The 20,982-nt window shown below is 45.7% G+C and overlaps 2 protein-coding genes and 1 long non-coding RNA gene across 9 annotated transcripts in view; 2 read left to right on the plus strand and 1 right to left on the minus strand.

Moving 5' to 3' along the window:
- The window catches only part of ccdc88ab (coiled-coil and HOOK domain protein 88ab), a 45,512-nt gene extending 32,644 nt beyond the window's left edge, over positions 1-12,868 (plus strand). For 5 of the 7 annotated variants that reach the window (XM_035530349.2, XM_035530352.2, XM_035530354.2 and 2 more), the window contains 13 exons: positions 143-304; positions 711-967; positions 1,138-1,281; positions 1,562-1,748; positions 2,488-2,633; positions 3,295-3,387; positions 3,663-3,868; positions 3,991-4,032; positions 5,508-5,585; positions 6,813-7,043; positions 7,412-7,477; positions 9,902-10,206; positions 10,430-12,560. In XM_035530349.2, coding sequence (XP_035386242.2) covers positions 143-304; positions 711-967; positions 1,138-1,281; positions 1,562-1,748; positions 2,488-2,633; positions 3,295-3,387; positions 3,663-3,868; positions 3,991-4,032; positions 5,508-5,585; positions 6,813-7,043; positions 7,412-7,477; positions 9,902-10,206; positions 10,430-11,329 — 2,817 coding nt within the window. In that variant the 3' untranslated portion in view covers positions 11,330-12,560. Of the gene's footprint in view, positions 1-142; positions 305-710; positions 968-1,137; positions 1,282-1,561; positions 1,749-2,487; positions 2,634-3,294; positions 3,388-3,662; positions 3,869-3,990; positions 4,033-5,507; positions 5,586-6,812; positions 7,044-7,411; positions 7,478-9,901; positions 10,207-10,429; positions 12,561-12,597 lie in introns of those variants that run through there. The other 2 variants (XM_035530355.2, XM_035530350.2) reach the window with 2 other exon arrangements.
- Positions 12,869-14,340: 1,472 nt separating this feature from the next.
- On the minus strand, positions 14,341-16,421 carry prorsd1 (prolyl-tRNA synthetase domain containing 1). The gene is made up of 2 exons (XM_027028190.3): positions 16,222-16,421; positions 14,341-15,256 (listed from the first exon to the last, which is right to left on the minus strand). The coding sequence occupies exons 1-2, from the start codon at positions 16,411-16,413 to the stop codon at positions 14,828-14,830; spliced, it is 621 nt and encodes a 206-aa protein (XP_026883991.3). The 5' UTR covers positions 16,414-16,421; the 3' UTR covers positions 14,341-14,827.
- A 38-nt stretch (positions 16,422-16,459) lies between these two features.
- Positions 16,460-20,124, plus strand: LOC118242039 (uncharacterized). The gene is made up of 3 exons (XR_004776524.2): positions 16,460-16,568; positions 19,057-19,253; positions 19,817-20,124. It is a non-coding gene; the product is annotated as an uncharacterized LOC118242039 (long non-coding RNA).
- Positions 20,125-20,982: the final 858 nt, after the last annotated feature.

Genomic DNA, 20,982 nt, shown 5'->3' on the forward strand with positions numbered 1-20,982 from the left:
TAGTTAGAGATTCACAAACTGTTGTAACTGTTGGTCGCTGGCAAAATTCAAACTTCAAAGAACAGGATGCGTTTGTATTTGGGTCATGTCGTCGTCTGACAGTCCAGTGACTAAATGGGATTATGTGCGTGTGTGTTCCCAGAATGCCACACTCCAAGCGGAGAAGCAGGCGCTGCGCACGCAGTTGAAGCAGCTGGACGGTCAGAGCGCTAACCTCCAGGCTCAGATCCTGGCCCTGCAGAGACAGGCCGCCTCACTGCAGGAGAACAACACCACCCTGCAGACGCAGAACGCCAAGCTACAGGTCACAGCGTCCTGCCCCGTCCTCTCGCTCTGTCTGCCTGTTGCGCTCTCTCTCTCTTCTTTTTCTCTCTCTCCTCTCCCTGTCTGTCCATCTCTCTCTCTCTCTCTCTCTCTCTCTCTCTCTTTGTCTGTCTTTATCTGTCTGTTTATCATGTTATCATGTTTAGTTAGGATAGAAATAGTACATCATTTGTGTTTGGATACAACTTTTCTGGCATTAAGGCAAAGCCAGATTCCATCTTTGTCACTAATGTTAGTTTCCCCCTATGGCCATGCCAACCGTTGCATTTCAGTGGTTCCAGTCATCATTAGCAAACTTTGCTTTCGGTAGCTTAACAGACCCTTTACCGCGGCTGAAAATGTGCGGCCCATAGATGCTGACGGCAGGTCCTCCACCCTCTTCACAGGTGGAGAACTCCGCGCTGGTGGCGCAGAACGCCCAGCTGCAGAGCCAGCAGAGCGGCATGGAGGGGGAGAGGGACGGAGCAGTGCGTGAGCGGGAGGAGCTCCGCACCACCCACGAGCTCCTCCTGCGCGACCACGAGAAGCTGGCAGCCCTCCACGAGCGGCAGGCGGTGGAATATGAGGCCCTCATTGGCAGGCACGGTGGCCTAAAGAGTGTCCACAAGACCCTGGAGACGCAGCACCGTGACCTGGAGGACAGGTGAGGTGCACCTGGGCTCACGCCAGGGGAACGCTCACCTCTTGAGCCTTCTTTCTTTCTGGCTTTCCCAGGTGTTATACGTTAAATCCTGAATCTGGCGTGTTCCACTTTCAGCGCATTACCTGTCCGGCTGGGGTAAGCGTGTGCCGCTGTTTTATCTGAACATGCAGGTACAACCAGCTGCTGAAGCAGAAAGCTCAGCTGGAGGAGCTGGAGAAGGTGTTGAAAGCTGAGCAGGAGAAGATGATGTCGGAGGCCAGGAGCCACCAGGCCACGGCCACAGAGTACCGCAAGCTGAAGGACGACAATAACAAGTAAGGGGCTTACACCAGCACCTGCTCTTGGAGGTCCAGCATGGCTGTCCATAAGCTCTGCGGCCAGCAAGCTGCAGGTACCCACCAGTACCTCTTTTAGTTAATCCTGCTGCAGAAAATGATATCATAGTAAGTGAAACCTGAAATGTAGGCAGCGTTTTCATTATTTCTCTCCTCCAAAACAGTTATGAAAATTATTCAGTCTGTCTGTATACACGCCTTTGATCGAAGTGAAATTTTGCAGTGCGAGATTTGTAATTGTTCTGTCTCTGCCTCCAAGGCTGAACATGACATACCAGCAACTGCTGAAAGACAATGAGGGGCTACAGTCTGACCACAAGAACCTGAAGAGCCAGTTGAACGCGGCAAAGCTGGAGCAGACCCGCCTGGAGGCTGAGTTCTCCAAACTCAAAGAGCAGTACCAGCAGCTGGACATCACCTCCACCAAACTCACCAACCAGTGCGAGGTGCGCTCCCCACAGAGAGTGAGAGTTTGGGACCGTTAAAGACAGTCTGAGTGATGCGCGAAACATCTGACGCTAAATCTTTGACTCTAAACCACGTCCACCAAAGCTTAGTTAGGTTGGTGTACTGCCCAACCGTTCCTTGTGGTTTTACTGTCATCGAGTTCCTGAACTGAACTGTTAGCAGATGTGAAATTGCAAAGTCCTGAGGGGGAGGGGTAGTCCTTAGGAATGCAAGGGGTTCATCACGGATCATACGGCCTCCAGCAAAGGCATGTCAGACTCCGCCCCTTCTCTTTGTGGACTCCTAATCAGAGTAAGGGGAGGGTCAGAGATCAGTTGTGGGAGGGGTTTAATGATGACTCCACGGAATGCCCCCGTCTAACGCTATGCTATACTGTACGTGCACATGGATAGATTCCCTCTGCACTTCACTGTACAGCATTCAGCTTCAACAGCAATGTGTTGGACCCATGTCCATGAATCACAAAATCCCATGCATTCAAAATATGAACCTACAGAACAGAAGAATTTCCTTAGTAAACGGAGCAGTGAAATCCTTGATTGGGACTCTGATTTGTTAAAGCAGTTTCTGAAAGCTCATAAACCTTCTAAATATCAGTTCAAGAATCAGCGAATGATTGCTTCCATGCAACTCACACTTTATTGTTCCTCAAACTGCAGGTATCATTATTGCGGTAGGGCGAGTAGTCACACATGCTGTAACGCGATCTCTCCACAGCTGCTGAGCCAGCTGAAGGGGAACCTGGAGGAGGAGAACCGCCACCTGCTGGACCAGATCCAGACCCTGATGTTGCAGAACCGGACCCTGCTGGAGCAGACCATGGAGAGCAAAGACCTGTTCCATGTCGAGCAGAGACAATACATGTGTGAACCTTACCCTCGTTACTGCACGTGTGACCCCGACCCCGTTACTGCACGTGTGACCCCGACCCCGTTACTGCACGTGTGACCCTGACTCCGTTACTGCACGTGTGACCCTGACCCCGTTACTGCACGTGTGACCCGGACCCCGTTACTGCACGTGTGACCCCGACCCCGTTACTGCACGTGTGACCCCGACCCCGTTACTGCACGTGTGACCCTGACTCCGTTACTGCACGTGTGACCCTGACCCCGTTACTGCACGTGTGACCCGGACCCCGTTACTGCACGTGTGACCCCGACCCCGTTACTGCACGTTTGACCCTGACCCCGTTACTGCACGTGTGACCCGGACCCCGTTACTGCACGTGTGACCCCGACCCCGTTACTGCACGTGTGACCCCGACCCCGTTACTGCACGTGTGACCCCGACCCCGTTACTGCACGTGTGACCCCGACCCCGTTACTGCACGTGTGACCTGACCCCGTTACTGCATGTTCTCTGCTGCTTGGCCAACACCCAGACCTGCTTTGATGTTTTAGCTGTGCATGTGTAACTGGAATTCTTCTTCTTCTTTCTTACTGTTCTTTTTTTTCCTTCTTCTTCATTTCTTCTTTGCTTGCATCTTTGCACTCTCGTTCTCTCTCCTTTTCCTTTCTCCAGAGACAAGCTCAATGAACTGAGGAGACAGAAAGAGAAGTTGGAGGAGAAGATCATGGATCAGTACAAGTTCTATGACCCCTCTCCCCCCCGAAGGTTTGTGCTGCCCCGAGCATCATTTCTGGAAACCAGTTCCTATCAACACTTCATTTCATGTGCTTGAAGAATGAATGTTTTACTGAACATATCAAATAAGATTTTTTTACGTTCATGTAACGAACAGTTTACGTGAGCAGGTAGTTTTGCATTTTTCATTTTGACACCAGCCCTTACCTCCACGTTGGCCACCATTCTCCGTGTCTGTGATTTGTGGCATATATAAACAGCTCACAGCGGTAAGCTCACCGTTTTCCTTGCATCTCATTATGCAGGAGGGGCAACTGGATCACGTTGAAGATGAGGAAGCTGATCAGGCCGAAGGGCCGAGAGCGCATGCGCTCGCTCACCGTCGCGCCCATCCGCTCCGAGTCCAGCGACGGCTTCTCGGCCGGCACGCTGGCGCCGCCCGACAGCCACGACAGCTCATCCATGGGCTCCGGATCACTGGACGACACTCTGAGCCAGAAGCGGAGCAGCAGTGAGTACGAACTTTACTCTACGCCAATTTATAGCTGGACTATAAAGCCCTCTGGAAACTCTATAACAGAAATCAAATCTCTCTCTCTTTCTTTGTCATCCGTCTTTTGTCTGTGCGAAAAGGGAGGAGATCGCAGCACAGCAATGTGCAAGGGTCCTCCAATGGTATGCTGTAGCAGGGCGAGGCCGGGTCTTTAGTGGATCTGTCCAGTCTCAGTCCAGGGCAATTTGTGATTGGTCATTGTTAGTGTCCATCACTATTAAAAGGTGCAATGCATCATAATGGTCCCACAAATAACACAGTAACACAAGATATTCAAATGTACAGGTCATGCAGAATGAGCGTGCACAACATATATATATAAAAGATATTAACACACACACACAACATATATATATATGTATATATATATATATATATATATATATATATATATATAAAATATATTAACACGCAACACACATTTTTAATCCTAAAAAAGGACAGATTTAACTATATGATTTCTAGTAACAAAGTCACATTTCCAGATGCTACTGCATGTGCCCTGTCTCCTGTTCTGCCATCTACACACACTGGAAAGCTAGCTCACACACACTGGAAAGCTAGCTCACACACACTGGAAAGCTAGCTCACACACACTGGAAAGCTAGCTCACACACACTGGAAAGCTAGCTCACACACACTGGAAAGCTAGCTCACACACACTGGAAAGCTAGCTCACACACACTGGAAAGCTAGCTCACACACACTGGAAAGCTAGCTCACACACACTGGAAAGCTAGCTCACACACACACTGGAAAGCTAGCTCACACACACTGGAAAGCTAGCTCACACACACTGGAAAGCTAGCTCACACACACTGGAAAGCTAGCTCACACACACTGGAAAGCTAGCTCACACACACTGGAAAGCTAGCTCACACACACACTGGAAAGCTAGCTCACACACACTGGAAAGCTAGCTCACACACACACTGGAAAGCTAGCTCACACACACTGGAAAGCTAGCTCACACACACTGGAAAGCTAGCTCACACACACTGGACCCAGTGGGACAGGGGCCATAGGTGATGTCTACTCATCACATGCCACCATTTTCTTTACAGCTTTTACCATAGCAACTGGCTTGTTTCCTTACTTTGAGTTTCTTAGCACTAAAGAGCTCCACTTGCATTCGAGCAAAAAATCTGCACCTTCAGTTCCGAAACAAGCTGTAAGGACCCAGATGCATAATGTCACGGGCAAGGAAACGTGGTTCGGTTGGCGTGGTACATGCGACTGTGGCCGATGGCTCCTCCGTGCAGTTAGAGACACCGGCAGCCACTGCCTGTCACTGTTTGATTCCTGAATTGCACCCTTTAATAAACATCTGTGTGTGTCTGTGTGTATGTGTTTACGTGCATAGCATCTCCACTTCAGACGGTGTCTTGGATGACGTCTGTGTGTGAGTGTCGTTGTGTGTATTTACTGAAACGTATATTGTATGTACAGTACGTGGTGTGTTTGTGTGTGAGTCCACTGAAGTGGTTCTGATTGGTTTCTTCCTCCTTGAGTGGCTTTGTTAACCTTGCTGTGTTCTCTCCCTCCATCATTCTGCACCTCGCTCCCTCCCTCGCTCCCTCCCTCTCGGGGCTGACAGCTCTCAAACGGCTACCCTTTATGAGGAACAGGTCCAAGGAGAAAGACAAAGAAAAAGCCATCTACCGCCGCTCCATGTGTAAGTGCCCCGACTAAGCAACTTCTGGCTACCGGCTTGGTCCCGCCCCTCCCTTGTCTGCCACGCCCCCCCCAGCCTCTGCCACGCCTCTGTTCCTCACCATGTCTCTACACACACTTCTCTCCTCGCTGCGTTTGGCCTGAGGACTCATTCACAGCCACTCAACGCTTGACTTGTTTGGAACTTGTGGCACAATTTCTAGCCAAGAGAAATCTGCTGTGTTTACCACAGCCTGTGAGTGTGTGCTTGTTTTTTATTGACAGGCAATCTTGAAGTAATACACAACATGATAAAGTCATTTAATATGTATTATAATTCTAAATCTAATTATAATAATAATATGAATACTCTGTTTATTAATACAGTACTGTGTAAGAGCAGTAATATTAGGTGTTGGTATTCTAATATTAATACTATATTGATGCGTGAGAGCAGTAGTATTCAGTACAGGTAATCTAATATTAATACTGTAGTTGTTAATACAGTACTGTGTGAGAGCAGTAGTGTTTGGTTTTGTAGTCTAGTGTAGTCTGCTGTGATTATGCGTGCTCTAATGTTTGGGCAGTGCTGATATTGTGGTGTGTTTGGATGAGTGTCTCCTACCTCACCCTTGTCTGTACGCGTGGCCCTGTTTCAGCTGGCCCTGTCCTGGCTGCAGCACACCACAAGTCATGTCGCCACCATGCTGGAAGCGAGTAGGAGTGATCTGGCACACACACACACACACGAGCTCTCTCTACTATTCTCTGAGACTGCACTGAGATTCTTAAACTGTACGTCAGGAAGGGGGCCGTGAAGAACTGGACGGTTTAGTGCACTTCTTGTTAGGCACATTGGACTTGTTGGTTAATTCTGAGGTTGTTACAGCAGGTATCTACTGCTAAACTCTGCAGTCTCACACTCTGCGTCTGCTCTGTCTTCTCAACTCTGTTCTTCTCATTATGCCTTTCTTTCTCTCTCTCTCTCTCTCTCTCTCTCTCTCTCTCTCTCTCCCTCTCTTTTTGTCTCTGTTTATCAACACACACAGATCAGAGGCTTCATTTCAGCTCTGTGCATGTCACACTAATATGGTGTGACGTTTCTCTCTCTCGTTCAGTCTTTACTCCTCTTTCTCGCTCTCTTTTTCAGTCTTTACTCTTCTCTCTCTCTCTGTCTCTCTCTCTCTCATCACTTGCCGGCTTGCCGCCTGTAGTGCGAGGTATTAATCCCCTCGCTGTTCCTCTTCAGCCATGAACGACCTCTTGCAGACCATGGTTTCGGCGGGGGGTCAGTGGAGCAGCAGCACGGACCACCTGGACACGCCCGAGGAGGCAGCCTTGGCGTCGGCGGTGATTGCGGCGGGTGGAGGCCAACGGAGGAAGGAGCTGGGGACAATGGCATACTCCACCACGGCCATCGACTGCGCTACCCTCGGCCTGCCCCCCGGACACGGCTCCAAGCACAAACTGAAGAACAGAGGTAGAGCAGAGTGCCGGTAGCCACGCTCCCTGCACCTTCCGTGCGTCCCGCACCACTGGAATCAGAGGGAGGTGCTGGGGTTGTGTTCTGTCAGGGTCAGAAGTGGGAGTGTGTGGATGTTTGTGTGTTTCTTCTCATCTCGAAGTGTCCTGAATTTTCCCGGTAAAGGGCTTTAGTGTCGTTTGTTGTGAGCGTGCATGCATGCTGACTGACTGATTTAGTTTTTGCTTTAAATGTCTCATTCCACGCTGTTCCCCCTCAGCCTGCACATTGCCCTGTCCAGTCGGGGGGGGGGGGGGGGGGGGCTTATGTCCTACATCATCAGACTGTTCCCAGATCAGGTAAAAGTCTGCCTTTGTGTCCTGCAGACAACGTGTCGTACGAGGACGTCACTCCAGTCTTTTCGGATGAGCAGAGTGGGGTTCGAGCCCAAGGTGAGAAAAGGACAGCGTTTACGACCCCGCCTCTGCAAACCGTTAACACCACACAGCTGTACAGTTGCAGCAGGTGGAAATCTCATCCATCCGTTAGCAGGGAAGAGTCTCTGAATGGCACCAGAGAGGGTGTTGGATTAAATGCTACCCCATAATACTCAAGTGAGAAGCCTTCGGTGTTGTTTAAGTGCATCCTGCAGGGCGGCGCTCATGTGAACAATATTCTGCCGTGGCGCATCCCCATGATTCTCGGATCCTCGGAAGTGCAAACTCAGCACGTCCATGATGGCGCACGTGCTCATCTTCGAAGGGCTCATCCATAATGATAAATTTTTTATGTTGATTTTAATGGCACATGTATATGGACGTATCTGCGATCTGAGTGAAGCATGCTGCAGCGTTTTTATAGATGTGTTCATATCCGACCTAACCTTGTGAGACTTGTGTCTCCAGTTAGACGTTTTCGTATTTTATTTTGGGTTTGGCGCCGGTCATAGGATATAAACACAGCCACTCTCTTGCTGTGAGTTCTCTGAACAATGACCTGTTCTGTTCCCACGAGCACAGTCGGACATCACCCGGGCTTCACACCAGCGAGCTGGCAGGATGTTCGCTACAGCTGATTCTGACATTTGTGTTCTCACATGCGGAAGTGGAATGTCTAGGGTTGCTATACATGTCTGAAAGGGGCTCAAGTTTTAGATTCAAGTTTGAATCCCAGGCGTGGCCCTGCAATCACAGTAGGTTCCCCCACCTGTGTGTGTGTAATGGGTTAGTCCAAGAACAAGCATTTTATAAGATGTTTGAAGAATTGCAATCACTTCTATTATCCTGATTTGGATAATAATGACTGAAGTTTCAGTGACCTCTGACGGAGTTGCCCGCTTTGTTTTTATAAATACCCACGCACACATGAATTGTCAATGTCCAAGTAAACATATACCTATATCATCTTCAGCTGTCGTAACATCAGCACCTTCCAAGAAATTTAAGACACACACGATGCCATTAAACATTATGCCGTGGACACACACTTTACAGGTTTTGACACTTATAATATGCAAGACGGCATCTGCTGAGACAGGCGTGAAGAGTTAGGAGACCACGTGATGACAGTGAGCCGTTTGTGTGTGATTGCACAGGACGGGAGCACGTTAGCACTTCTGAAGCAGTCTGCCCCCCAGCTCCAGACGTCTCCGTCAAATGCAAAGCCCCTTGTATCATCTGTAGTAAGTGACGTGCTGCCCCGTCCCCTTCACTCATTCGAGCCCTTGCCGCGAGACATCGGACACGTGACACCCTTCATCTGCCTTCTTCGGAAGCAGTTTTGGCTCTAAGACTTTTCACTGGGATTCCTGTATTAACATCTTCTTTGTGCCTTTGCCTCAATTGTGCAACAATAATTACAGTAACAGCAACAGCAATCACTGCACTCGAAGTGGGACAGTTTGCGAGCTTGGTCTCTTTAAATTCTTCCCTTGTACGATGTAGAGCTCCTCCCCCCCTGGATGCTTATTGGCTGGTTTGTCCTGCAAGGCTCCTCCTCTCTTCCAGTCCCTGCCACTGGGCATACTAAGGGCCAATATGGTTGCTGATTGTTCCAGCCAGCATGGTCCATCTGTTGCCCCAGTGTGATTGGGTTCACATGCTGAGTGCCCTGTCATCTCTGTCCAGATTCTGGACCAGTCATTCATCATAGTGACGACACCGCCAGTCATAATAACAATGATCTTTCTTGCTACCTGCCAGTCTGTGGCAGAGGTATGCCCATATGTTGCACGTTTTAATGCTGAAGGTTTGGTCTGTGTCGTATGTTGTCGCCTTAGAGCACATTCAGCGACATACATTCAAAGAGAGGCTCACGAGTCTTACTTAAGACGACCCTAAAAGATGACCTTTATGTAATGAGGCTGTGTGGTATTAATCGAATATGGGATCTGGAATACTGCTGTACTGCACGTCTTTTAGCTCTAAGGTGGTGTTAAATTGGGTTAAATTTGGTGGAGTGGCTTTGCTGTTGCGGGTCAGCTTCACTTCCTAGTGGAACTTTGTGTGGTATTTCTCGTATTCAGCTCTTTTCTTGTGCCTTCGTTACATTTGCTTGATCGTTAATGCCTGTAATTAGCTTTTGATTTTCGTTAAAATACACTGATCATTATATAAATGGTTTCGACTATATATTTTTATTTTTTAACTGTATCAGATGACTGATACAGTTACAGTTAATGGCTGAAACAGCAATTTAGGAACTATTGCACCTTAAGCATGTTCAGAACATTTTCCCGATAGAATAGTTGAATGCCCAAAGGAACTGTCTCCATACATTGATTAACTTTGGCTCAAAAGTAATGTTAAATCCCCCCCTTTTTTTTGGGAAGATCTTTTAAACGAATTAACTCTGCCACTGCACGTTTGGTCTCTCAGGTGTGGTGAACGGCAGCCTGAGCAGACCGCAGAGCGAGAGCAGCGGCGAGCTCAGCCTGAGTCTGGACGCCGACGTCTGGTCGAGCGGGAGCAGCCCCGTGCTGCCGCATCCGCCTCTGCCGCCGCCGTCATCTTCATCCTCCTCCTCCTTGTCTCACGCCCAGCGCTCGTCTCGCCAGAGCCCGCTGCAGCTCCGGAGGGGCCCCGAGCTCGCTGGCGCCCCCCCCAGGAGGAGCACGGGCTCCCCGGGTGGTGAGGTGCTGTCCTTGCAGCAGTTCCTGGAGGAGAGTGCAGACCCTCGCCAGGTGACTCCGGCGTCTCCTCAGTGGCTCCGAAAGCCCAGGCGTGACCCTCTGGCTCCATGTGACGCTTCCAAATGAAATATATGCAAAGCTTTTAAGTTTACAGTAATAAATGTTGTTTAGGTGTGCCAAAAATAATACAAATCATTTTAAATGATCTGTCAAATATTGAAGTACTTGGATGCTTTGTAATGTTAAGCTACATGTGGAAATGTCTCCCCTGCAGTCCGGCAGCCAGGAGAACCTGACTGCAGAATCGCCCCGAGTGTCAGGAGTGACTGAGCACGTGCAGAAGGAGCGTGGCAAGGGCCGGGGCATACTGCGCTCTGCCAGCGGAAAGGCCACGCCCTCCGAATCCAGAACAGGCGGCCCGGCTCGCCCAAGCCTGCGCAAGGCGGAGAGTACCCGCGTCAAGGGTTCGAACCAGCCCCGAGCCAGCCTGAAGTCTCAGAGCAAGGCCACGTCCGTGTCCGAGCGCCTGGACACCTCTTCCTGCCCGTCCTCCTCCGCGGGTCTGCCGCGTGCCAGCAGCGTCATCTCCACAGCCGAAGGCACCACGCGCCGGACCAGCATCCATGACCTGCTGTCCAAAGACAGCCGTCAGCCAGTCCCCGTGGACCCTTCGCCCTCCAGGGGGAAGCCCTGCTCTCAGCCCGCGCCCAGTGAGTACCCTGCCCCCCACCCTCGGCCACACCCTCAGTCGCCACCCCAGGCCAGCCCCTCCGCCCTGCTGCCCAAGTCCGCCAGCATGCCGTGCACTGGCCACGCCCCCAGCATAGACGACCCCGAACTGTCCAGTCTGCAGGCCTTCCTAGGCCCTTCCTTCACCGTAGAGTCGGTCTTCCTGGACTCCATCTTTAGCGAGCCCGTGTTTGCAGGCGGAGCTAGGAACCAGGCTGTCCTCTCCCTCAATCCCTCCCTCGTTAGCAACATCAGCGGCCCTCCCCTCAAGCCCAGAGAGGCCAAGCCTGGTCAAAATGACCCCAAAGACCAGAGCGCTAGCCCGCCAAACAACAAAATAGATGGGCGGGGCAATGATAACAGTCACGTGAGTGGTTCTGACCAATCCGCTTCCCTGAGCTCGGAGGACAGCCAGTCGCTGTGGTACGAGTACGGCTGCGTGTAACGGTGTTGGGGACGAGTGACCTGTTTCCTGTGTGGTGATGGCCATGCATCTGCATGAACACTTCGAGCACTACCATAGTTTTTCGTTCACCTCTTTGTTTTGCTTTTCTTGTTTCGTCGCTGACTTCATAACCATGCACTCTCGCTGTTTTTGGTTTCGTGGGAGATTTCTGATTCTGAACAATCCCTTTGTTGAACTTACATGTCCAAGCGTTGAATGTTTGCATGTTGTTATCCTTACGTCTTATGTGATTTTCATGTTCATAAGACATGGTCTGTATTTGAATAGGCTTCCTTGTCTATCAAAATGTACAGTAATCATATTGCCATGATTATCCAAATCACAAAATTAAGAAAACACAACAATGCTTTATGGAATTTTATTATTTCAGCATTTCACTAATTTATTTGTCAACCCTGTGCTTAAATTTGCGTGTTCATAACTTCTATGGTTAGCTGAGGGCTGATCTAAATTGATATTTAAATAAAGTAATTAGGCTTGTGGAGCATATCCCTTGATGAGCTGTGTTATGAGAACCATTTAGAGGGCTAACACACGTCCATGTACAAATGAATCCCTCCTATTCTGTTCTGAATGTTAGTGTATCTTCTATGGGAAGAACCTGCGATGCATTGGGGTGCTTTTTTGGGAGACTGGGGCTTTTCAGAAGGGATGACTGGTGTTATGCACTGATGGGTCTTGGTGTTTGGGACTAGCTTGCGCATGAGGGGGTGTCACTCAGTCACTGTCGAGTCATTTCTACGCCCTTCCATTCTGCTGTTCCATTTTGATTGCTTTGATCAAAATGAGGCAGTTCTCTCATGCTGGTGTATTGTCTTGCTTCGTTTACATGCGATTGGTTAACTACGGTATTAGGTGTGTGTGTGTGTGTGTGTGTGTGTGTGTTTGTGTGCGCAATAGAGCTGTCCGGTTCATTTGGAGGATCTTCAAGGATCCATTGCAATATATTAGTGTCACAGTTTGGAAGGGAGTCTTCAGTAATGGAATATGAGTTTGCAGGTTTTTGTATATTGTGAAATTCATTTTTAAATAACATTTCTTTTGGGAAAGTAAAAACAAGATATTAGCATTTATCTATGTCGTCGTAGTAGCGCAACATTATTGAAGTGATTTAACTGCTATTTATTTGTTCCCCTTTAGTTTCAGAACGATTATATTGCTTCATCTTTATCATGTACATTTGCTGTTCAGCGCTTTCATTTTGATTGTAATGTTTCGCTGTAACATCACCTGCCTTTGTCCTGCAGATGTGGAAGTCTCGCAAGAACGCAGAAAGTCTAAAAGCAGATCAGGAGAGCAGCAAAGCTCCTAAGCACTAACTGCTGGCCGTGCTCTCTTTTCCTGGGGCCAACGGGGTGAGTGGAGAAGGGCAGGGTGGGGTTGTTGCTATGGCAACTCGGATGCCTGACCTGCATGCACTTGCCCGCGTGCTGGTGTGTGGCGGTGAACATGGAGGATGGATGGATCCCGTCAGGTGGGGTGGGTGGGGGCTAAGGGGTTGTTTTGGGCCCACTCCTAACCCCCCCCCCCCGCCTATCTCACCCCCCCCCGCCTATCTCACCCCCCCCCCCCCCCCCCCCGTCTTCCTCTGTCCAGCTTACCCTCAAAAACATGCTGTCATCCTGCTCTCCCTCCTTCTCAGTGGAAATGATGCGATGTGAGTGTCTCCCTGCTGGGATCAGTCTGTTAGTCTGAACGGATTTCAGTCATCCCTCCCCAGCCCACAGATGTGGCTTCAGTAGTGCACGGTGCTAGCCTCCTGACGCTGAAACTCCCCCACTTCAGTACTGCACGGTGCTAGCCTCCTGACGCTGAAACTCCCCCACTTCAGTACTGCACGGTGCTAGCCTCCTGACGCTGAAACTCCCCCACTTCAGTACTGCACGGTGCTAGCCTCCTGACGCTGAAACTCCCCCACTTCCCCAGCGCATGCTGGTTTCTCCTGTGCGTGTGTGTTTGTTTACATGACTGACTTTTCTCACCATTTCTGCCTGCAATCGTTTCTTTGCCTTTCTCTTTTCACTCCTCCTCGTCTGTGGCCACCTAAGGAGAAAAGTGACCTTCTGCCTGACCGAATCCTTTTAAAACTTCTGAGATGGTCTACATCGAGACAGATTGTGTGTGAGGTTTTTTGCTTTTTGTTTTTAAATCAATGACCTCTTCTGTTAAGAAATCAAAACTCCCCATTTCCTTGAATCAAGGAAATGAGACTTTTTGACAACGTCGCCGTGAGCCTTGACCGTTTCTGGCTCGCTGCGCTCTCCTCACGTGGGCGAGCATTTTGGTGCCAGCATTCACTCCAGTGAGGTAGAGGGCACAGCCTGCTGGTCACTTGGGTGACGCCCGGTCACCTGGCCTTTGGACAACACGCCAGTGGACTTACTTTGTTTTACCAGCATGCATATGTGAGTTCCAAGACCAACCTAGTACAGCGATCCACTCAATTCACTGCAATCTGCATGAAGCAAAGCTACTCACCACTCTTCCTCACGCCCGTCCCACACCTCTGCCCTACCGCACGCATCGCCCATCACAGCAGAGCGCCGTGCCAATGGTTTTCTTCAAACCATTTCAAACTGAAGATTAAGAAAAGACTATTTTGGGCCAAATGTTCTGCTTTTGTTATCCGGGTGTGCCAAAAGGAGAGGACAGCAGGCATGTGCCTCTGCTCACGCCTCTGGCAAGCTGTATGTATGTATGTGTGTGTGTGCGTGTGTGTGTGTGTTTGCCTGTAAGACTGCTGACACTATTCAGACCTGGCATTTGCTTCCTTTCCCACTTTTACATAAATGCTTTTGATGTGATAAAACAAGACTTGTCTGTTCTTTCGCATCCTGACAAGGCTGACATCCTACTTCAAACCCACACCTTTACAAAAGCAAATTTTGCAATGCACAAAAAGTAAGATAACTGTGCTGAAGTTAGTTAAGCCGTTTTTGGTATCTTACACCCTTTGACTTGGTTTTCCAAAATGACTCAGTACACCTGTGTTCCCAGAGTGAAGAATCTTTATTACAGAAGAGGTTTTGTTCAATGGTTTTTGGCAGCATTTTATTCACAACATACAAAAAGGTTAACTGAGGATGGTCCAGTTGTTCAGTAGACAGAATTGGCGAATCTTACAATTCAAAAGTTTTACAGTACAATAGTAGAACACATCCTGGTCCTTATAAAAGTGATAATTTGTTATTTTGACTTTATTTTGGATGATTAAAAGTGAGTGTCAGGTAAATAGGTTAAATGGTTTTGTTTTTCAACTTTTGTTCACTTGTTCTTATTTATGTCTGTGTCTTATGGCACCCTGCTAAATAGGAAGTGGTAAAATGAGAACATTTACTCAAGAGGACCTGGGCTGAATGCCAGTGATAAAAGTCCAAAGCACACACAGCTAAAATCCCCCCCCCCCAACAACCCGAACATGCTCCTTGCAGCTGTTTGTTGCGTTGACCTGTTCTGAGACAGCCATGCAGCCGTGACCTAATCGAAGCTTTGGAGAATCGGCTCGTGACCCGTCTCTGTTAAAAACCGCAGCAGGTCATCCGGTTTGAGTCCCATGGTGGCGGCGTTGGTCATCGGGTGGAAGTAGACTCTCTGGTGGCCACCGTTGGCCAGGTCGGCATCCAGGACGAGCTTCACACTCTGGTCTCTGTCACAGAAGAGGGCCAACGCTGTGGCACAACCCTGGCCTACCTTCAGCTTCTCCAGCATGGTCGCCTCGTCGGCGAAGCGGAGGTTGCCGCTGCCGACGCCCAGCTTCTTGGCCAGGTCGTTGAGGTTGACCTGCCGGTCGTGGCGGGCGGACACGAGCCACAGACACTTTTTCTTCTTGTCTCTGAGGAACAGATTTTTAGTGATGGCTCCGCTGAGATGTTCCACATGGGGCATCATCTCCTCCACGGTGAAGACCTGGAAAACAAGCGGGCTTAAGCCAGTGGGATACTGAAAGACACCTACAAACTGGAGACTTGCATTACAAGGAATAGTGTGGTATAAGGCACACTAGTATGGTCTTCTTCAGAGTCTAGGCCTCATTTCTAATCTAAGAGTACATTAATTTACTGTTTGAGTTAACTGTTTTACACCCAAGATACAAGGTTGATGCCAAAAGCACAAGCGAATCATCTAAACTCCAAGTCTTCATTTTAAAGTTTCTCAAGCAAGTACTACCCCAGTCTAAAAAATTGCTCTGTCAAGGGAAATACCTTTTTAAAAAGCACTAAAATTAGTTATTTTGAAGTTTTACTAAGGTAATCGCTGATTTAAACTGCCTCATGTGAACAGCTGCACTGTAGATTATAGAATTCCAAATATCATGAAATGAAATTAAAAGAACTGAACAATAAAGTGACAGCCATCCTGAATGTCCAAATGTTAAAATGCCCTTTTCTTTTGTCTGGATGGTGATGTTTCACAAAGTGTCAAACATGTGCATGAACTTGTGTTATAACTATCTTATTAATAGTACATGGCTGGGGTGTATGATGTTTAAGTTTCAAATAGTGTCCTAAATGTGATTTTAATGGTAAAATAAACATTAAAAAATAACATTTAAATAATGAAATTATGATAAATGATCAGCTGTCTCCCATTTGGATGTTATTTTGAGACATCTGGTGGCTATCTTAGGAACTCCTGCACTCCTTATTCTTCAGTAACGCACAAACGCTGGTGTACATAAACCGAACCCAAAGTTAAACACCTCAGCCATCTAAGAAGACGGTAGTGAACTTCAGCCCTAACAAGCATTCGGCGTGAGCACTGCACCATCTCCCACTGAGGGAAACATAGCTTTGGTAGATTTCCTTAGGGTTGTTAAATGTAATTTTAAATGTTAATACACATGCGGCTCGTTGTGTATTGGGGTTGTTTACCTCTGGGTGTTCGACGGTGACATATTCAATATTCAGGTTTTTAAGGAAATGTTCTAATTCTGTCCGTAGTTCGGGGGATCCCATTTGCGTAAAGGACGATCCAGAATTCGACAAATAGTGTGTGAGCAGCAAAGATATCTTTACATGGCAAACCATATGACTGCATACGGAAGGGAGCTGGCTGTTGCGCATGCGCAGGGCCAAAACGACACGACACCTCCAGGAAAGTTCAGACACACGTGGAGAATGGAAACAGACGACCATGTGAATAGCGAGTAACCAAAATAAACCAAAAACAAGAATCTCAATGGACGGGTGCGGCGCGACAAGGCAGCTAGAAGTAACTGGTGAGTCTTGAAACAAATTAAAATATGAAGTTCTGTTTTAGGGCACAAGGTGGCAGGAGTAGGACTGGTATGGTATACGTTCAGGTATAACATTTTTCAAAACGTTTTTTTATGTTGCCATTTATACTGTCTTCATTTTTGTCAGTGTTGTTTGCCTATGTTGTTTATATAATATTGATCCACTTCGTAGAAAAAGGAATCTTAGTGGAATCAGACGTGACAGTCACGCATGCGCGCAGGATAGTTGGGTTATCTAATTGACTAATAAATCACTCAACTAGATCATGAACAATTTCCCAGCAATACGTTAAACAAGTGCCAAACATTTAGGAGTATGGTTCTTGATATTTCGCATTGTATGTTTGTCTTGTTGTTTCCCCTCCAATGGCTCGCTTCTATGCTGTATTAAAGCGTTTGAGAGCAGATTTGAGTCAGATAGTTAAACATAATCTAATGCATCGAAAGAAAATGTGCTACATATGTAGAAAAGTAAAAAAATTGTTGGAAATTCAGACCTTCCCAGTTCAGTTAAATCCACTATATTTATAAATATCACGTTCTTAGCTACTCATATTTCCTTGTTTTTACTGTGAGAAATATCGTAGCAATACTGTGCAAATGGCTAATCATTTCATTAGAGTATATTTTAAAATGGCCAACATATTCAGAATATGATGAAGTGTTTTTACTGTAGGAAGCACATGAGTCATAGGATGGCAAAATCCTCTGAAACGTCTATTCGTTTCACTATATATCACTACTATAAAATGCACAAATCAAATTACCGGATCACTTACATGAACATTAGAAATTAGAATGAATTAGGAAAAGAGTCATCTTGAAATAAATAATTTGTTGACGGGCTTTTGTTAATATAAATAAATAAAAACCCAGTGCTTTGCTTTTATATAATTTTTCTGTTTCTGCTCATTAGGTTAATATTTTGATAGCTCTTGGCTAAAATTTATTACACTTTGACATCTTTGTTTTCAGATAAATACATCATATACTTTTCATAATCATTGTGCTTCTTCTTAATCAAAACAGCATTTCTTATTAAAATCATGGTGTAGTTCTGGAGCTGATGTTTGTGAATACGTTATGTTACATAATTTATTTAATTGTAAAAGCAGTGTTCTTTAATAAGTTGCATAATAAGTTGAAAACAACCTTTTTAGGTTCACAGATATACTGTGATCTGTGTGTTAAAAATGTTCACCTTTTTATTGTGATCTAAAAAAACATGAATATATTTGCATACATTTAGTCTTTTTCTACATATCATTTTTTGATCTTACAGTCACATTGCTCAATTATTTCAAATAAAATTTTTAAAGGCATCTATAGACTATTTGTAAGTTATAATGTTTGTATGGACGAATGAAAATACATCCCATATTGTGTGTAAGAATGTTGTCTCTTCCACTTGACCTTTCAGGATTTTAAATATCCATAGACCGGTCTCTACATGATGGCTTTAATAATTATCAGGATACACAACCTTTGCTTTCAAGGATCACTTTGCTTCAACTTATTATTCTTTAATTGACTTTCCCAATTGAACAGTCAAGGTTGCAAGGTTTCTTCACTGCACTGGAAATGTGTACTGTGTCATGTCTGCAGTGGAGCAAACCCCGAGTGGCCTGTAGGGGGCGTTTTTGGCCCAGCGTTGTCTGATCCTCTCTGTTAAACCTGCTTTCCAGTTTCCAATTTCTTTTGAATGTTGCCTGTTAATCAGAATCATTACATTTTTGGGTTGCTCTACATTTATTTTAAGGAAGTCTTACACTCAGAGGTGGGTAGTAATGCACTACATTTTAATACATTTTACATATACTTAGGTAACGTTTTGAACAAATTGTACTTTTAAGTTGTTTTAAAAGAGGATACTTTATACTGTTACTCGAGCACATTTGCAAAGTCAAAAATGTACTTTTATTGTATTTGTCAACAGTCCTTCAGTTTCACTTTAAAATTATTTTTACATTTTGTACGTTTCGCCACCACCTGTTAAGTGTGGGAGGGTTAGTGAAATCCCTACGGATGATCACTGAGTGTCACCACTTTGCTTCAGTAAGTTAACCAACCTGGACAGTAGACCGACGTAATGAACAGCGAACAGAAACGTATCTGTGTGGAATCGGTGGTTTCATAACACCCTCATTATCGATATGAATAAGAAGCAGGAAAACACGTCTAGCAGCTGAACTGAACTTGTGGCGTGCAGGAATCCATGTGCAGTTCAATTAATTTGAATAGTGCTTGAAATGTTACTAAATCTAGGTTCATATTCTGAAAGCTTCTCAAAGTTTGAGTGCAAACCTAATATCATATTTTTGTCTTATTTACAACACTGACATAAATCCTAGATCAGCTTTGAGAAGCTTTAAGAATATGCACCATGTTTAAATAATCTCTATCATTTTTTAAATGCTTCTTGTAAAATTATTAATAAAAATATAACTTTTGATCAATTCTGTTTTGACAGTGAAATTTGGAAAATTCTTTGAAATTGAAATTGAACATTATCTTCATGGATTAGATATCCAAGCTAAAGATAAACTGAAGCCTGCTCCAGACACCAGGGCTTTTCCACTTCATGAAGACACTAGGAGACAATGAGAACATCATCCATGATTATATTAAATGACATTTCATCTACTGCAACCATTTCTCCATTCAGAGGTATTTGCATATTTTGAGTTCTGTCTTCATATATTGTGTGATATAGGTGTAATTTGCACAGCTTTGTTGTGCTTAGCTGAGTTTTTCCTTGTGGTGTGTACAGCATCAGCATAACAACCATACTGAAATGATTAGTTTTCATTTTCTGTATATTCAGTCGATGCCAAGCAAAAGCCTGTGCATATATAACAGAGGTGTGATTTTTGCTATGCCTCTCACTGTGGTGTTACGGTATCCATATTAATATAATTTTACATATGTGACTTGTGAGACAATACACACTATGAACTGAATAGTTTAATTATATGCTTTAACAAGTATTCATGATATCAGACTTAATGGATTCCATTTTAATGTACTATTAAGAGAAAATCATGAAAGTATGAATAAAGTGCAACCATTTACAGTTTGTGTATATATGAAAATGAAATTTGTCTTCTAAGACTTTTCAAAATTCTTTTTGTATTTACAAATTCAGCAGGTACTAGAGCATTAATTTAACAGTTTGTCTCGAATGTTGGCTAAATGTGCTTATAAGCTACGGGATGCTTCCCCCCCCCCAGATTTAAGAAGGGACAATCAACAGTTGATATAAACAATACCCCACAGAATCCATCATTCTTCAAGCTTTTCATGTGCTATACTGAAACCAAGCTGACAGCACATGCTATAGAAAACATCTTCCAGGTGAAGCTTTGTGTTCATGGAAGAGTCTCTGGCTAATGGGGAGATTACCTGCTACATGTACCTGCCATTTGGACTGTGTACTTCAGTATTACACAGTGTTACACATGCAGAAAACAAGACAGGCCTCTCTATTCAGGATGTGCTGATGTTCTGAATTATTTTACTTATATTAAAGATGTTTAAAATCTGAAACCTTTATTTTATCTTAATGTTCAGACAGAGTATTCAGTTTAGTGTAATTCTCTACTATTCTCTAATAGTAGTTGACAGGTGGAGCTAGCCCAATTTGTCTCTGAAAGTTTGTCTCAGAACGATGCTGAAATTCCTCTCCACAAATATTGCAAAGAGCTGACACAAGGGAGTTGAACAGATTTAGGGACATCTGAGCCCCGGGGAAATTGTTTTGGTTCAAGTTTGATATAGCTGATATACTACAATGACCAACTTGACAGCATGAACAACTTGACCAAGATGTTCAACCAGTATGATCAGCTTCAGGGTGGTCCAGCACGATGGAGCAGCATGGTCATACCGGTCAAAATTCAATCTGATTATACTGGGTGACCAGTTTGGTCATTGGTCATGCTGGTCAACTATTTTGTTCTTCTCTTATCTGAAGTGTGATGTTCATAGCTACATGCATAAAAAGTGTGACGTGAAATAAACACCACACTAATTGTAGGTATTTAGCCAGAATCCAGAGTTGTATTATACAGTTTCTCGTTAGGTTGAATGGGATTGTAAAATAGTAGCTGGCTAGCCAGGTATTTAGTCAGAACCTGAAGTGTGTTAAATGGGATTTTCATCCCATGTTTTTAAAGCTGCGTTATGTATAAATAAATATGCAAGAATTCAGAGCATGCATAGGTCGGTCTCCCATTCTGTATCACATACCTACCCGTGATAAAACCGTGGTAACCGGAAAAAAAAAACCCAAAACTTTTTACTCAGTTGTCGCTGCTTCCAATAGACTTCACGCTAATCTCATAGAAGTCCACGCCTTTCCGTGTCCTCTGGAAACAGCACTTCGTTGTGTTATGAC

The sequence above is a fragment of the Electrophorus electricus genome, chromosome 5 (genome assembly GCF_041902795.1).
Source record: "Electrophorus electricus isolate QZ-2024a chromosome 5, ASM4190279v1, whole genome shotgun sequence".
NCBI classification, from domain to species: domain Eukaryota; kingdom Metazoa; phylum Chordata; class Actinopteri; order Gymnotiformes; family Gymnotidae; genus Electrophorus; species Electrophorus electricus.

Bases quoted from the DNA above. Each gene is read 5' to 3' on its own strand.
- prorsd1 (XM_027028190.3), bottom strand. From the start codon at position 16,413: ATGCGCAACAGCCAGCTCCCTTCCGTATGCAGTCATATGGTTTGCCAT. The intron at 15,257-16,221 runs GTAAACAACCCC...CTTGTTTTCCAG, and splicing joins TCACCGTCGAACACCCAGAG to GTCTTCACCGTGGAGGAGAT.